The sequence below is a fragment of the Chionomys nivalis genome, chromosome 20 (genome assembly GCF_950005125.1).
Source record: "Chionomys nivalis chromosome 20, mChiNiv1.1, whole genome shotgun sequence".
Classification (NCBI taxonomy): Eukaryota; Metazoa; Chordata; class Mammalia; order Rodentia; family Cricetidae; genus Chionomys; species Chionomys nivalis.
This window is the reverse complement of record NC_080105.1, coordinates 53,767,248-53,784,178: the sequence shown is the minus strand read 5'-3', so window position 1 is coordinate 53,784,178 and position 16,931 is coordinate 53,767,248. Positions and strand designations below refer to the sequence as shown.

At 49.7% G+C, this 16,931-nt stretch overlaps 1 protein-coding gene across 5 annotated transcripts in view; it reads left to right on the top strand.

Annotated features, from left to right (window-relative positions):
* Positions 1-16,931, top strand: part of Arhgef10 (Rho guanine nucleotide exchange factor 10) — an 86,679-nt gene that overhangs the window by 16,916 nt on the left and 52,832 nt on the right. For 4 of the 5 annotated variants that reach the window (XM_057752683.1, XM_057752682.1, XM_057752684.1 and 1 more), the window contains exons 4-10: positions 1,028-1,309; positions 3,634-3,697; positions 6,114-6,190; positions 8,060-8,116; positions 11,414-11,577; positions 14,123-14,239; positions 16,692-16,806. In XM_057752683.1, the coding sequence (XP_057608666.1) occupies positions 1,028-1,309; positions 3,634-3,697; positions 6,114-6,190; positions 8,060-8,116; positions 11,414-11,577; positions 14,123-14,239; positions 16,692-16,806 (876 nt within the window). The remainder of the gene's footprint in view (positions 1-1,027; positions 1,310-3,633; positions 3,698-6,113; positions 6,191-8,059; positions 8,117-11,413; positions 11,578-14,122; positions 14,240-16,691; positions 16,807-16,931) is intronic. The other variant, XM_057752686.1, reaches the window with a different exon arrangement.

Sequence of the window (16,931 nt, the reverse complement as noted above, 5' to 3'; positions counted from 1 at the left end):
GGGTCCTGCAGGAGGCGTCCTGACCTCTCCGTGCCTATAGACTCTGATAGTTTCCATCCCTGTAACACAGTCCCTGAGGTGAGGTTCGCGTGGGCTCACACTCACACAGGGTCTGAGCCCGTAGCGTAGGAACAAACTAGCTCCTCACACTATGCACCCCAGAAGCAGAGCGAGACTCAGAGGAAAGCTGAGGAGGAGACAGGATAGCTCCTTCAAAGACACACGTGTACAACTCCATTGATGCCATCCCTCCAGCCAGGTTCCACCTAGTGGTAGCCCATTCACTTAGGAGCTCATCCATGAGTTACCAAGGTCATTCACCCCTCATTGTGCCACCTCCTGGGGAACCAAGCCTTCAGCCTGTGAGCCTGGGGTGGAGTGGGCTTCATGTGTAAATGATGACAAGAACAGTTTTGGGGGTCAGAGGAGTCTGGGTCTCCCTGGCCAGCTGAACGAGCTATATGCAGCTTTGGCTGTTTTTTTCTTTTTGTATCATTTCCCTTCAGTTTCTGTTCTTGTTGCTCTAATCCTCCTCTTGTGGTTAAGGGACAAAAGTCTGCTATTTTCTAATAGATGTCATGGCCATTTTATCGCTATTCATAAACCGGGATGGATTGCCTGTGGGAGTTGATGTTTTTCAAATCTGGAGGTAGATGTGGGGCTTTTACACATTAGCCAGATAGATAGCTTAAGATGCACCTGTGGCCACTATGGTTGAGGACCGGCTTCCCACTCCTTTGTCCCCAGCCAAATCTCGCCGTGTGGTTCTTTAACTCTTCCTGTTTGATACACTGTCCTGGGAGACTCTGGGCAGAGTTTCATCCATCTGTGCCTGGGGTGAGGCCAGCTCTCCATTCCAACGTGTACCACATGGGCCTGGGCCTCACAGCTTCCTATGGTGATGTGGGAATACTGGGCGTCCTGACATTGGTGATGGATGCAGGGTTCCCATGCACTTGCTGCAGCCACAGGGACCACGTCCATCCTTTCCACCTTGCTTGCTAACTAGTCTCCCTCTGTCCTCCAGGAAACGGAACTGGAGCCGAGCCTGCTCCCGAGGCTGAGCCCACGAAACTTGTGGTCCCAACAAGAGTGAACCCATATTCTGTCATTGACATCACGCCATTCCAGGAGGACCAGCCACCATCTCCAGATGCCAACACGGAAGAGGAGGGGGTGGGCCTGCGTGTGCCTACTGGTTACTCTGTGCCTGTGCCTTGTGGCTATGCTGTCCCATCTAACCTGCCGTTGCTGCTGCCTGCCTACTCCAGTCCCGTCATCATCCGAGCTGAGTCTGTAGAGGAGGAAGGTACGTGACCCACAGCTTCTTACAGCGACGGCACAGTGGTTAAGAGACCTGTGTCCCGTCTTTCCTTTCCCCTCATTCGTTATTGTCTGCACTGTTGGAAACTGGGCCCAAGCTAATCCCTCCTGTAACCATCCGGGTGCAGTGAACTGACGACGCGGAGGCTGCTGTGTGTTCTGGAACCTCTGGCCTCTGCACACCTGGGAGAGCTTATGTGGCCTTCACTCTAGAGCTGGCCCCAGCTCTGCACTCTCCATAACTTATTATCCATGTCCTAGAGTGTGTGCGTGTCCTCAGAGTGGTCTCTAATCCTTTCTGTGGGTAAAGGGTAAAAAGACAAACATGCATACCTTGTCCTTAAGTTCTGGGACTTAGTGCTTATACAAAGCAAAATAAACAAAGAAATATATAAATTAGTAAAATGAGATTGTTTAAAATCATGTCGAATTATTTTTAAATGAAGCTCTTTAAATGGTGTTCAGTTATCCATTACTTTAAAATGATATACCCCCTCCCCCGTACTGGAGTTTGAACTTGGAGCCTTGTGCGTGTGAGGCGAGTACTCTGCCAGTGAGCCACATCCTTTTTGATTTCTGATTTTGAGACCAGGTCTCACTAAGCTGCCCCTGTTGCCTTGAGTTCACTTTATAGCCTAGATAGTCAAAAACTCATGATCCCCCTGCCTCAGCTGCCCTAAGTAGCTGTACCACATGCCTGGCTTATGTACCCATTTTCTTTGACTGCAAAGACCCTCATCTTTAGATAGCAGCTCCTCTGTTAGAGAGGGAGGATGCAGTACAAATCGTGGTCTAGCCTTAGCATTTATGGTCAATTTCTGCAGGAAACATTTCTCCTTAGAACTTTTTACTGTTTTCCAGTATTTAAAACCGAGTTTTCTTTGAAGATTGTTTTCTTGGTTATTAAAGATAAAAGGAAAGAACCCCTACTGAATTTTTCATGTAGCTGTAAATCAGAATTCTGCCTCTGAGCCCAAGTCCGAAAAGAGTGTCTCACCTTGGGCATCCCGATGGTGTTCCCTGGAAAGTAGAGACCATGATATGGGAGAAGGAAGCTCTCAGCAGGAATGCGCTGGGGGACTGAGTTCCTAGCTGCTGGCCTCTGGACAGCTGGTTCCCATGTCCTGCCCTAGAGGAAGAGGCTTCTCTGCTCCACAAACTTTCCTGGGGCCCGTATCCTCGAGTCCCCCCATCTTACCCAGTGCTGGCAGCCCAGCTGGAGCTTAGGCCTGGCCACCTGGGGAGAACTGGTCCTGGAGAAGAGGTCTGGTCACTTTGGCCTTCTGCTGGCTAGAGAACGCAGGTGGCCTGCTTCCTGCACATGCTCACTTGCCCCACTCCAGGTCTTGCCTGTGTCTTGGAGGGCCTGCTTTTCACCTCACTTCCTAGAAGCAAGTTTTTGCACAGGACAGTTGTGGGCATGGGAAAGCATCCGCAGCGTCCAGTCAGGTCAGGGGGTATATGTGTTTGTGTGAGTCAGAAATGGCAGGAAACTGCCAGTCAGATCTGAGAGTACCTGGGCAGAACTTGTTTGAGCAGGAAGTTTGGTTTATCGCACATTGCTGTTCTTCCGTCCATTGTATTTGGGTTCGCCAAGTACCTGTGTTGTAAATCAAGTAGCGACATCCATAAAGACGCAGAAACTGCAAGATACTGAGTTAGCTTTAGAGAGAAGAAAGGTCTGCTTGGGCTTCTGGCTCCTGAGGGTTCATCCCATGGTCATGGGCTGCATTGCTATGAGGCAGAGCATCCTAGATTGGTGGAAGAGATAAATGGAACAAAGCTACTTCTATCATGGCGGCCAGGAAGCAGTTAGAGACAGAGGCCTTGAGAAGATGGCCCCCAAGGGCATTGCCACCCTGGGGTCCACTTTCTCAGACTAGGCTCCGCCTCCAAATGTCTTCATCATTTTTCAGTAATGCCATCAGATTGCGACCCCATTAGTGGTTACCGTTTGGTGTTAGAGCCCTGCCCTTAGTTCAGTAACCCCTCAGTGGCTGGGTCCCTTAAACTAGGTACCATGACTTCAGTACCTGTGGGATACTGTATGCAAGCCTGACGTGTTGTGCTTCCTTCCTGCATGTTGATGTGTTATGTGTGTTTGCATTTAGTCTGTGTCACAGACCTGGTGTCTCACAGTCTGTCATGATCCTGTCATGAGTATATTTTATCTAAGACTTGAACATTTTCTGATCTTTGATAGCATAAGCCTGTTGCGGGTGAGAAAGAAACATGAAGTCATTTAGGTTTCAAAGTCAGCTGTGGAAATCTTGCCAGGTGTGATGCACTGTCACCCTTTTCTCTCGGCAGAAGCAGCAGAAGTTTCGGGAGATGGGCAGTGCAATTCCCTAAGCTCTGAGGACCTTCCACACAGGTATCTCTGCTAACTCTAGACCATCTGTGTCCATGCCCCGACCTTCAGTGCTGGGCTCTCCCCGCTGGATTCTCAGGCCATCTGAGCTGCAGGAAGACACTCCCTTGATCCTCAGGGTGCTACTGTCGCGGGTTCTACCTGCTTTCTAGGCCCTCCCAGGAGCCGTAGCCTTAAAATATCCCGACTCTGTCTGCAGCATCAGTGCCAGCAGTGAGATGGTGACCAGCTGCATCTGCTCGCATTCATCAGACCATGTCACCCCTGCATGACCGCGGCTGATCTTAACATACTGTGTCTTCCCTTTGGTCATTGAGGATTAAACTATAATAGTCACATGGCGAGGACTTTTTATCTAGGAGAGAGTGGGAAGTGTGTCACAGTGCAGACCCACACAGACATTGTTCAGAAACCGAATTTTTGTTTGTTTTTGTCTTTTCGAGACCTGGTTTCTCTGTGTAACTGCACTGACTGTCCTGAACTCACCCTGTAGACCAGGCTTGCCTCGAACTCACAGAGATGTCCCTGCCTCTACCTCCGAAGTGCTGGGACTAAAGGCGTGCACCACCACCACCCAGCCTGTAGTTCTGTACATGATTAGAATTAGTAGTCAGTCCCGCCGAGGAGACTGAGACAGAATAATCGTGGGTTCTAGACTAGACTAGGCCGTATGGTGAGCTACTGTTTCCCAAAACTAAAACCATGGCTGGCTTAGTCAATGAAGTGCTTGCCACACAAGTGCGAGGACAAGAGTTCGACCCCCAGTACCGACATAAACACCAGGTGCAGGGCACAAACCTGTAATCCGAGCCCTGGGGAGGCAGGAGGATGCCCTGGGGCTTGCCTGCCAGCCATTCTAGCTGAATCAGTGATCACCTGAGCACCGGGTAAGACATAGTCAGGAGGTGAGTGATGGAAGACAGCCAGCCAGTGTCAAAGGGCGGCCTCCACACACAGCATGCACGTGCACCTACACAGATGTGTGTGTGCATGTGTGTACCACCACAACCAAAACAGGAGGAACATTAGTGTGCAGATGTAATTGGAAACTTCAAAACTGGAAGACCCCTCCCTTCCCTATGTAATCCATCCCTCTGGTCGGCAAAAGACCATTTCTGCCCTGAGTGCACATGCGTGGGTGTCTGCTGTGGGATGCCTCATCCCTGCCATCCCATCAAGCGTGGATCTAACTGTGCCCTGTGGAATACCTGTCTGCTGTCCCCTCCCCACCACCCAGCACAGGACCAGTTCCTGACTGTCCTGTGCACCCATCCACGCACATCTAATATGGTCCCCCTCCGTGGTCTCACTTTCTGCTCTTCCCCCATAGTTAACCCTGATCCAAGAAATACCGAGTATGCTAAACGGAGCATTGCAGAATTAGTGGTTACCAAGTTTTTAGTCGCCTGCTCGCCTGAGTAGCGTGATTAGAGCTCTACCGTTATTTTTCTTCCTTTTTAAATTTATACTTCTGAAATACATTACATGCTGACTGTAGTTTCCCTAACTTCCCCCTGGTCTCTCCCCCCACCTCACCTTTCCCCCAGATCACCCCCTTCCACCTCCCCTCAGAAAAGAACAGGCCTCTCGGGGGCGTCATCCAAATACTGCATAACAAGCTCTCAGGGCAAGGGCGTACAGCTGAGAGCACTGCCTACACCGTCCTTCTCAGTGGTTATAGGTTCTAAGGACGTGTGAGTGTAAGGTCCCAGGAGAGGAATGAGGGTGGAGGCTGGTGAAGGTCTTCACTGACAGTCCCAACAGATGGCTCACACCAGACAGCATGGTACCCTTTGGGAACGACGACTTCCTGAGGCCACATTAAGTGGCCATGCCGAATGGGCTCAGCTGCCTTTAATCCCAGCACTCGGGAGGTAGAAGCAGCTGGATTCTTGTTTCTTCAGAGACTAGTAGCTAACCCTTCCTTTTGCTCGTGTTGGCTTTCCAGAGCCCTTTGTATATTTCTGCATAGTCACCTTATTTCTGGATTTGTCCCCCTAATTCTTCATCCCTGCTGGGCAGCTGCCTTTAGGCGTCTCCTGGCAGGAGGTGGGTGTCTTGGGGACTGTCATCCTGCCACCCCTTTTGTCAGATGTTGAGACCTTACGGTGACAGTTCATGTGTCCAGAGAATCCCTTCCTGTCCCCTGCAGGAAGTGTCCTAGTAGCCTCATGTTGTGTACGACAGAAGTCAAAGTCACTTTCTGCCTGTGACTGTCTTGTAGATAGCTTTGTGGTCCTGGCGCCTTCCTCCTACCAGTCTGCCCTGGAGAAAGAGTTACGCGTGTAAACTTGAACTTGGAATGATCTTCTATAGTAGTGTGCACACACGTGAATGCCATAGGTTGCTCAGCGCCCCCCCCCCCCCCCCCCCGGCTGGTGTGCTTCTCCGTGTTCTCAATGCATATCTTTACTTCTAGTGGTGATCAAGGCAGTCAAGAAGGCAATGCCCTGGCCCGGTGGGCAGCCGACCCTGCCAACACAGCATGGATGGAAAGTAAGTGCTACTGCCCCAAGGCCTGGATCCCCACCCCTGAGCACCTACAAGTCTTGACAAGAAGGCTGTGGGTTTCCTTTCCTGGAAAGATCAGATTGCAGCTTTTAAAATGCTAGATGTGACTGCCTCGCCAAATAAGGCACCAAGCCACGTGGCTAACATAGACAACAATACTGGGCTAATATAAGTTATAAGAGTTAATAAGAAGTCTGAGCTACTAGACCAATCACTTTATAAAAAAAAATTAGTACTCTCATTTATGGGAGCACTAACAAAAGCTTATGTAGAGAGAGAAGTCTCCCGGGACTCCGAAGCGACCTTTGCCCTGTGCTGAAGCAGTCACAGCTCTGCACTGAGCACTTCCCCCTCCTGCTTCTTCCTGGTACAGCCTGTCTTCACTCTATGATGGGGAGGGAGCTAGCACTTAGACCTGCCGCCCATTGTCAGCTCTGGGGAGATGCTGTTGACCCCTCTTGGATGGCCTTCAGGTTGTCTTTGTCAGTGGCGGTGCTCAGGGGTGCTCTACAGGTCTCGGATTCCTATTGCTTTAAGGAATAGGAATTTTGCTTAAATAATATTTTAAATAATATTTAAAAATATTGCTATGTTTTTAACCAGTCTTTTTAAAAATTTTTTATTTATTTTTTTTATTTTAAGGAAGCAAACACATGATGCCTTTATTACCCAGTAGTTCCTAATTTCTGTGTAACTGTTTTATATGATTGGCTTAAAGGTCAGACCACCTTAGCTGCTCAACTGTTCCAGCTTCTTCTGGAAAGTCTTGGTTTGGTTTTAACTGTGCCTTTGACACAGGTTCTAGACTGATTGCGATGGCTATTTTGGGGGCTGCTGATTCAGAGCCATCACAAGAACCCATAAACGTCTCGATATGTACGTGGTGTCCAGGTTTCTTCAGTCACCCCCTCCACCAAACCCAACCAATTAACCGCTTAAAAACAACCCTAGGGCTCACACTACCCAGCCCTGTCTCGGGAGGAGAAGTCTATACTGTGGCCACAGTTGCTTAGGGGCTAGTGGTGTGCCGGCTGCCACCACGACTTTAGAATTGCAGTTTCTGGACTTGCTCCTGATGGTGATGAGTGACCATGCTGTACGGGCGACAGTTCGTTTATCCTCTGTCTCCCGTGGTGTATAGCATGCTAATACGCTGTGGCTGGGTATTCTCCCCAGAAACGACAACACAAACACTTTGGAAAAGTAGCCTCAAAGCCTTTATGTGAAGCATATCCACATGAGCTGTGTAAGTATGTTACGTATTCATTCGGTTTCAATGTCATTGGTGATCCAGTGTGACCGTCTGTATGGCGTATTACATTTTTACAACCCCACGACACACACACACACACACACACACACACACGAGCGTGTGCTTGCGCGCATTAAAGAAGCCTATTCACAGAACACTAATGTCCCCATAATACTGGGTGGGAAACTGTGCATTTGACTTACTACCGACACGGGTGACTTCTCACCTCGAGGGTGTAAATACTCCCCAGCCATCGGCGTAGTTCAGTGGATTCCCCATTGATGTGACAGCAGTACGTACTCCTTCATTCCTAAGACTTGTGTACCTCCTTTGTATTCTGAACCCCACAAGCTTAAACCTGCTCAAAAGAGCCATGGAGAGAGACATTGTTGGACAGTAATAGAATGAGTGGGCCTAGGAACTGTGAACTCCCTGCTGTTGATCGGATTTCACATCTCTTCTGTTTTGAGACGAAGCTCTCATTCAGAGTAGTTCTTGCTGAGACACAGTAGGCCATCCGTCTGTGCTAACATTTGGGATATTTATAACATCACACTCATTGGCTCTAGTTAACTTTTAACAGGTATTCCCTTATCTTGCAGATCCAGAGGAAGCAATTTACGATGACGTTCCAAGGGAGAACTCAGACTCTGAACCAGGTTTGATCTTGTCTGGACCGGGGTTTCAGGTCCAGCTTAGCAGTCTTTTGTTTTGGGTACGAAAGTAGCAAGTGCGTGTGCAACCCCCAGGTCCTGCACGCATGTTTTGTCTTTGGTTTTGGTGCTTATCTTGTATGGTGTGTTTGAGGGCTGGTGTGCTTGCTCCCAGCACTAGATGCACTAAGAGCAACAGATATGAAAATCAGGAGCCGAGGTTGGAAGCACTGAGGCTAAGCGTTCTAGCACACGTCTAAGAAGTGCTGTAACAGGAAAGCACAGAAAGTCAGACTATGGTTTTCTAGATCTGAAAGAAAGCGACCACTGTCAGATTGTAGCGATAGAAACCTAAAGCAGGGTTCTCTGAATGTTGATCTGGAACTTGGCATATGTAACTGAGACCGCAGAGCACCAGATCGCTGTGACAGTCTTAAAGCAGCAAAAGAAACAGGCGAGCTGCTGAGAGCTGCGGGAGAGGATGGCAGGAGACGAATGGGCGGTTGGAAGAGGGAGATGCCCTGCGGCTTCCACATCCCCACACAAGCACAGTCTTTTCCACACGCCATGGCAGCCAGACGCTTGGGTTTGTCCTCACTGCTGGAGCAGCAGTGTCACAGGCAGGGAGAGGATATGGAAGCAGAAGGGAAGCAGTAGGCAGCAAGAGAGCCTAGAGCATTGCCGCTGGCAGAGCTGTGGTGAACCACAAGGCACAGTCGAGGCAGCCGGCAGTGCCGCTGGGTTTACAGGTGGGCTGGCCCTCAGAGCTGGGCCCCTCTACACTCGCAGGGTAGTGGCTGGGTTTCTTGGTGTTTGTGTGTGTGTGTGTGTGTGTGTGTGTGTGTGGTTTGTGGTTTTGTTTGGTTGTGAAAGGTTCTATGTGTATTTGATGGGCAGCACCTGAGAGCATAGGAATATATCATTTAACTTCTAAACCAGTGAGCACAACCAATCTGGCTGAAAGCAAGGACTCATAAATTAGGAAGAAAACGACAAAAAGCATGAGGAAAGACTGTAGAGCAAGCCCAAATATCAACACTTCTAGTTAAGATAAATGGGATTCGGCTGCCTGTGAGGACGCAGACAGCGTGGAAACAGCTGTGTGGGAAGGAAATATGATGGTGACCAAAAGGGGGCCAGTCTCACACCAGCCTATTAGGTGTCACACTGGCCGGCATTAACTCACGCACATCAGGTGTCCGGCTTCATGGCCTCACTATCGATGGGTGCGAGCTGCAGAATCAATGGATATGGAAGGCTGTCCTGACGGTTGATGGGTGCTGGCTTGCAGACTCAGTGGCTGTAGAATGCCAGCATAACTGGCTTCAAGACAGCTACAGTTTCCAAGTGTTTTATCAAGCACATGTAATACTATAAAATTACGCAGTATGCTTCTGTGCAAGTATTAACAAATGCCAAGAAATGTGTCATGCAAATATCTCTTGATAAACAGTCTGTCTTAGTTAGGGTTTCTATGGCTGTCATAAAACAGCGTGGGGAGGAAAGGGTTTATTCTAGTTTTTGTCTCTCAGGTCATCTTCGGCCACTGAGGACAGACAGGGCAGGGACCTGGAACAGAGGTCATGGAGGAGTGCTGCCTACTGACTTGCTGTCCATGGCTGGCTCAGCCTGCTTTCTGATAGCACCACAACCACACACCTGGGGTGGCGTTGCCCAGAGTGATCTGGGCCCTCCCACATTAATCACCAAGAAAATGCCCTACAAGCTTGCCATTCTGGTGGGGGCATTTTCTCAGTTGAGGTTCCCTCTTCTCAAATGATTCTAGCTTGTCTCAAGCTGACATTAAACTACCACACAGTTCAATAAAATTGACCTTAAAAATGAACATAACTTTTAAAAGAATAAAACTAATATAAATTATTGGGGCTGGTGGTGTTCCACTGTCATCCTCGCTGCTCTGGAAGCTGAGGCAGGAGGATTGCAGTTCAAGGCCAGTCTGAGCTGCCCAACCTACAGAATGAGTACAGGGTATGCCGGGCCAGTGCAACCCAACTATAGTCAAGATGAAGGTGTGGGATACACAGTGCAGGGGCAGAGCACCGTCCTGTGTCTTCAAGGCCCCAGCTTTACTATGAATGACTGAATGAATAATTTCGTAACAAATATTGAAACCTCTCTACAATTATAATTGTTCTGTTATCTTCAAAACCGTCAAAGATGAAGGGAGACTGAAAATCACAGCATATTTTGACTTTATTAATCTTCAAAACTCTTAGGACAGATTTATAGCGATGAAGTTATTGAGATAATGGCCTATGTTCAAAATTTATTGAAAGGTAATGAGATCCAGCCCAGTTCCATAGAGGACGGTAGCAGGGCGTGGCAGAAAGGACACCATGACTAGGGCAAAGTGGGAAGTAGAAGCCAGAACACTAAGACGTGTGAGGAAAAAGCAAAGCTATTGTCTGACAAGCGGCAGAAGCCGGCTCTGGTGACAGTATCAGGAGAGAAGCTGAGCAGGGGAGGGGGAAGGGAAGATTGCTTCAGTGGCGGTGACTGCAGCATCTGTCGGTAAAAACCGTAACTTGAGATCAATCCGTTGAAATAGTTAAGTAAGTGAGACTACAGTTCTTATAAGAGTCAGCTATCCTCAAAGCGGAAAACATAACAGCATCCATTGCCATCCAGGTCTCTCAGTCAGGAGTTTCCCTCAAATGCAGAGGCCCTGCCCCAGTGTGACAGCCAGTGCTGCGCGTCAGGGGAGAATGCCTCCACTGTACGTGGTTCCAGGATCAGTGGCCTCACCCGTGTCCCTGCTGAGCGTCGGGGGAGAATTCCTCCACTGCACCTAGTTCACCTTGTCCCAGGGAGCAGTGGCTTCGCTCGTGTCCCAGCCTACACGGCTGTGCGCTGTTTAGAGAGCTGTTTATCATCTTTAGGTCCTGTGTACATCAGGTGTCAGCTCCGCATCTCTGCTTGCCTTTCTCTCTGCTTATCGCCTGTCTATCCAATCTCTGCATGTTCCATATATACAGGAAGCTCTCCTTTTGTAGAAAGTTCGTGATGGGTAGAACATCATCTACTATATTGTTGTTGCTTGCTGGAGTCATGCTGGGTCCTTGGGGTGCCAGTGCTGTAGTGACGTGCCAGAAGCACATGCAGAGCATTCTCAGATACCAGTCACTGCCCACACGGAGGAGGCTCTGGGAGCTGGTGTCCTCAGCAACATCTGCATTGTTCTGAGCAGTGCGGACAACCTCCCTCTGGACCGTAGGTGAAAAGGTAGCTCAGCAAGCTCGTGCACTCAGATTTAACCAATTTCACCTTGGTCTGTGCACTTAGATGAAATGATTTATGATGATGTGGAGAATGGAGACGAAGGTGGAAACAGCTCTCTGGAATACGGGTGGAGCTCCAGTGAATTCGAAAGCTATGAGGAGCAAAGTGACTCAGAAGGCAAGAATGGAATTCCCAGGTCCTTCCTGCGCAGCAGCCACAAAAAGCAAGTATGTGCTTAGTCTGTGTGATGGACAAAGATCTCGCTCTCTCGGGAATGGGACTGGGAAATGTATTCGGAGTCATACACACGCTTGCATGGTTATTTCAGAGACATTGATGTGTAGTTTGAGGAACATAGGGTACCACTGAAGTAGTCTCTTATCTCTAAACACAGGAGGCTGTGGCTGTTACAGCCTCATAAAGCCACGTCTGCCGTCCTAAACAGGCTCAGCACCTGAACTCTAAGAAGTGGTAAAAGCCATGTGTTGGCACAGGTGTAATCCCGGCACTTGAGAGGTTGGAGTAGGAGGAATGCTGGGAGTTGAAGGCCAGCCTGGGTTGTGGTATCAGGACAGCCAGGGCTGCAGAGAAAGAGCCTTTCTCAAAAGACAAGGTTAAAAGGGAAGAGAAATATGAGTGGGCACTAAATTGATGTAGTCTGGGCAGTCACAGTCCTTGTGCACAGAGTGAGCGGACCGGGTCCCTTTGGACAGGACAGGCACGGCTCTGCTTGGCTTCCACACTGTCCTGCCAGTGAGAACTGCGTGTGACCTGGTGAAGACAGAGGGGCTGAGGAACGGTAGTGGACAGCGAGACTCCAGCCGCCTGGACATTTTTCTCTAGAGGGAATTTTTGTTTTTTGGCATAAACTTCACAGGTTACAGCCCAGGGAGGAATATGGAAGCTGGTAAGAGTGAGCATTAGACTGAGGATGGCCCTGGCCCTGGCTGCAGCTTGTTGGGGTTCTCTGTGGCTGGCAGGCTCACATACTCTTGTTGGAGGGGCCCGGCCCCTGTGGCTGGTATAGAAGGATCTGTTGGCACTGTGTGCCGCTGGTGGTGTTGTCTATGGCAGCGTGTAAGGACTGACTGATCGTGTGAACAGTCACAGTGGCGTCTAAACACTGCAGCCGTATGAAGTTGATACACAGCCCACATGAGGTCCTCATCCAAGACCCGATACCTACTTTTCTAATAGTTAACTGTAGCCTCCCTTACCTGCCTGCCTCCCCCAGTGACTCCAACAGCCAGAGATTGTGATTGTACCCAAGTCTTGTGTCTCTGTACTTTTGCAAGTTGTCACTGGAGAGCTGTCATTTCCTCCAGCTTAATTCAGAATTCAGTCCCAAGAACAGTAGTGCCAGCTGTAGCCGGGCTTTCCCTAGGAACGTGGGGTATTTTTTTTTCTTTTTTGATCAGGAGTGCAGCTGGAATCTGCCCCTGGATGGAGCTGCAATTGCAGTCAGGGGAACTAACAACAAGGTGATAGTTGTCTGCATGGAGCTGTATTGAAACTGGACTCTCTGAACAAGGCGGACAATGAAGGCTGATGAGAAGCCAAGGACAATGGCACTAGGTTTCGATCCTAATACATGAACTGGCTTTGTGGGAGCGTAGCCTGTTTGGATGCTCACCTTCCTGGACCTAGATAGAAGTGGGAGGACCTTGGTCTCCCTGTAGAGCAGGGAATTTGGACTGCTCTTCAGTATCGAGAGGGAGGGGGAGTGGACTAGGGGGAGGAGAAGTGGAGTGGGGATAGGGGGAGGGGAGCGGGGGGAGGGGGCAATATGTGGGAGGAGGGGGAGGGAAATGGGAAACGGGGAGCAGTTGGAAATTTTAAGTAAAAAAGAATTAAAAAAAAAAAAAAAAAAAGTAACCCAGTAGGGGGAGCACCCAGGGTGCCTACGAGCCTGTGCTGCCACAAACACTCAGGCTGGTCCTCTTGATTGACTTGAGAAGATGGCATCTCGTCTAGCAGTGCCAGTGGGGCTGTTCTTCCTGCCCTTGATGTGGGCTCGTACCCACCGTCAAGCCTCCAGAAATGCCAGCCCAGCAGCCTTTTCTCACCAGGGGAGGCACAAGAGATATCTCCTGCTGGGAGGATGGGGGCTGTGGACAGGGGTCCTCGTGGGCTAGGCCCACACAACACAGAAGTGCAGGAGGAGACAGGCTTTCTAGATAGAAGGAGTCACGTTTTTAAAGGTGCCGGAGTAAAAGCGAGTTCTTGAAGTAGTGTAAAGTTTCTGTTAAACATTACTTAAAGTGTCTTGTCCTGGTTGACATGAGACACCCCCCACACACACCTGGGGAGAAACTGTGTGTGCTCACGATGGTGGGGACTGGAGGAAGGGTGGTTCGGCACACCCAGCCAATCATCCGTCAGGGTGTCATGTTAGCATGGAGACTCTTCCCCACAGCAGCTGCGCTCCAGCAGGGTCCCGAGCACCAGGTTCTTCCCACTGAACCCTGTCACAAAATAGTCGGAAGTGTATTTTGCATGTTGAATCCCTGTCTCCTCGAGATGTAACCTAATGGTCTTATGCAGCACTTTCTGTACATTAGTGGCTCTGTTCTTCCCTGGAGCATCCGCAGTCCACTGGTGGAAGAAGCATGTGTCACTCACTTCCTGCATGCCTCACTCACACTTGGGTTTCCCTCAGGTCAACAGAGCTGGCCATGGCCTCCAGCCAGAAGGTGATGCATCCTTCGTGCAGGATAGGTCTCTGGGGCCCCACAGAGCCTGTTCTGAAAAGCATGTCTCTTTGTGCCACAGCTCTCTCATGACCTAACCCGCTTTAAGGCGCACTGTGAGGAAAAGATGAGAGGCCTGGTGGCCAGTACGGTGGGAGCCATGGAGGTGCCGCAGGCAAAGCACAGGCAGGAGCGGAAGGTAGTGTGGCTCCTCCTTACCCTCTGTGATGCGCATGTGCTCCAGAGCAGACCATGCTGTGCACAAGGTAGACTTGTGCCGTGTGCAACTCAGCCAGAACAGTGGTTCTCAAAGCGTGGCCCAGGGCTCCCAGGCCACTCGGGCATTTCCAGGGCCGTCCTTAACCACCTCTGTGAGCTTGGTCCCTCAAGGGGAAGGGAGGGGCTTCCAGGAGCTTGTCGTGTGTAACATAGCAACAGATGGGGTGTGGAGTCCTCAGTGTCTGGGGGATTCCCCAGCATGCAAAACAAATATCAATTCTGTTTCAAAAAAGAGAATCGTTTCTCATAATTATGTTATTGAATGTAAAATGCAATAGATTTATTATCTTCTAAGTAAACATCACTATAACATTAAAAATTGTTAACAGTTTTGACTTTACCACTGTTGCTGTAGATTAATACAGTGTGAACGAAAGCTGTTAGGGCGTTCAATGGCCCCTAAGAGCCGAGAGAAGGAGAGCAAGGGCCTAGCAAGCTCAAGGCCCTGGGCTCATTTCTAGCCCTGCTCAAAAACACAGAAATGATTGTGAAGTTGAAGGGGCTCCTAGGCCAAAAGTTTGAGAACTACTGGGTTTGCATACCTTAGTCCTTGGAGATGTGCTTTAAAAGGGCACTGTCAAGTAACCTTCCCTGACTCGCCGTCCCTTGTCCTGTGAGATCTATCCATGTGATAGATGGGTTTCACTAAAACTCACTGTCCTTGGAGCCAGCTCCGGGAAGTGGTGGCTCCATTCCTCTGCGTTCATACTCTGGCTTCTGAAGCAGAGCTGCCTCCCCAGGAGTCACAGGTCTGTTTGGCCAGCGTCTGATGATTCCCTGCAGGACAGCAAGAGGATTGAGGCACATCCACGAGATGGTAACTCCAGGGTGTTCCTGGGAGCCATGGGCTCTCTGACAGTTGGGGCAGCCTGCTGTATGAGGCCAGCTCCGTCCCGCTCAGATATGTTTGAGTGTTGCTGGGTGACAGGTCCTGAGACATGAGCAAGTGCTAGGATCATGAAGAGTGAGCCCTGCCTTCGGGTTGAGCCTGGGGCGAGTCTCCTCACCTCCCATCTGCCTGACATGGAGGATTGCTTTGGGGTCTCCAGGGGCCCTTCTGTCTGAGTCTGCTTTCCTCTGATTATCCTGATGTGGTCAAGTGGGGCTGGGGCATGGCAGAGCAGGACCTAGAAAGGTAACCGCAGTGAGGGAAACAAGCTAGCCACGGACATACCAACAGGTTATGGTCATGAGTGGAACTGAGGGGCACAGGAATTAGGATGGGAGACAAGAGTGACTTTGTAAGTTTTAGTCTTACAGGAAAGAATGGTTATGAAAGGGTAGAAATCCGAGTTGGGGTGCTGGATTGGAAGTGTAGATTGGGGATTGATTATAGCTACGTTGAATGGCCGTTGAATAGAAAGCAGCAGTATCAGCATTGGGAAGGAGGGGACTTTAGTGTGGACTCCCCCAAAGACTGCTGTCCCCTGGATAAAGTGGTCAAGAGCAGGTAGTGGGTATGAGCTGCAGGCCTGGTTGCCATGGCAACTTGTGGAGAGTTAAACCAGGCTTGCTAAGGATGCTGGCTTACTTCCTCACGGGTCTCTTGGGTTTTCTCTGAAAGGACATTGAATGTCTGCTGCCAATACCATCAACACTAGCTGTTTAAAGAGTAGGACACGAGATGCCAGCATGTGCCAGGGCCACTCTTGGGCACCTGTGCTTAGATTTGAATTTTAAATCCCAGCCTTGACTGGAGGAAACCAGGTCCAGTGAACTCAACCCGCATGGGTTGCTGTCTTTCTGATTTAGGTCCCTACAGAGGGATTGGCTGTCTTCTTCTCATCCAGGCCAATCCCAGTCCACTTTCTATCCTTGACCCCTTCTTGCCTCTCTGAACAACTGGGTATAGACCTGGACATGTCAGGAAGGACCTGTGGAGAGCATCCAAAAACTTAAGTGAGCATGCAGTTAATTCTTCTGCCCTTGCATTAGGGGCAAATGACTGTCTGCCACTCCACAAAGCTCCCCAGGTTTGAAAGATAATTTTTAAAAAAGTAGCAGGAATGTTTTTGAATCATGCCAAGGAAGGACTCTTCCTTAGCAACCACAAAATGGAAAGAAAAAAAAATCAGAAGTTACTTAGAACCACAAACACACACACACTGACCATAACCAAGAAGAACCACAAACACACGCACACTGACCATAACCAAGAAGAACCACAAACACACACACACACTGACCATAACCAAGAAGAACCACAAACACACACACACTGACCATAACCAAGAAGCCTGTCCCAAACTGGAATGCTCACTCCACGTAGTGTGTCAACCCAGACTACTTGACAGTATTCTTTTAAAGTCACAGCGGGGACATGGTGCTGGGCCACCGCAGCAGCTCCTTACTCCATTGCTTCTGTTTTACAGATGCAGAAGCTCATGAAGGCAGCCAAGGAGGGCACCAAAGACGGGCTGGAGAAGACCAAAGCCGCCGTGAAGAGAGGCCGCTCCTTCATTAGGACCAAGTCTTTCGTCTCCCAAGGTCCAGCACCCATTTTCACATGTAGCATGAGCCTGGCTCAGCTTTTCTTTCTCTTGTGGCACTGGCTCAGGTAGAGTGGAGGCAGTGTGGGAATTCCTGCACTTCGCCTCAGCAGAGAGACTTTT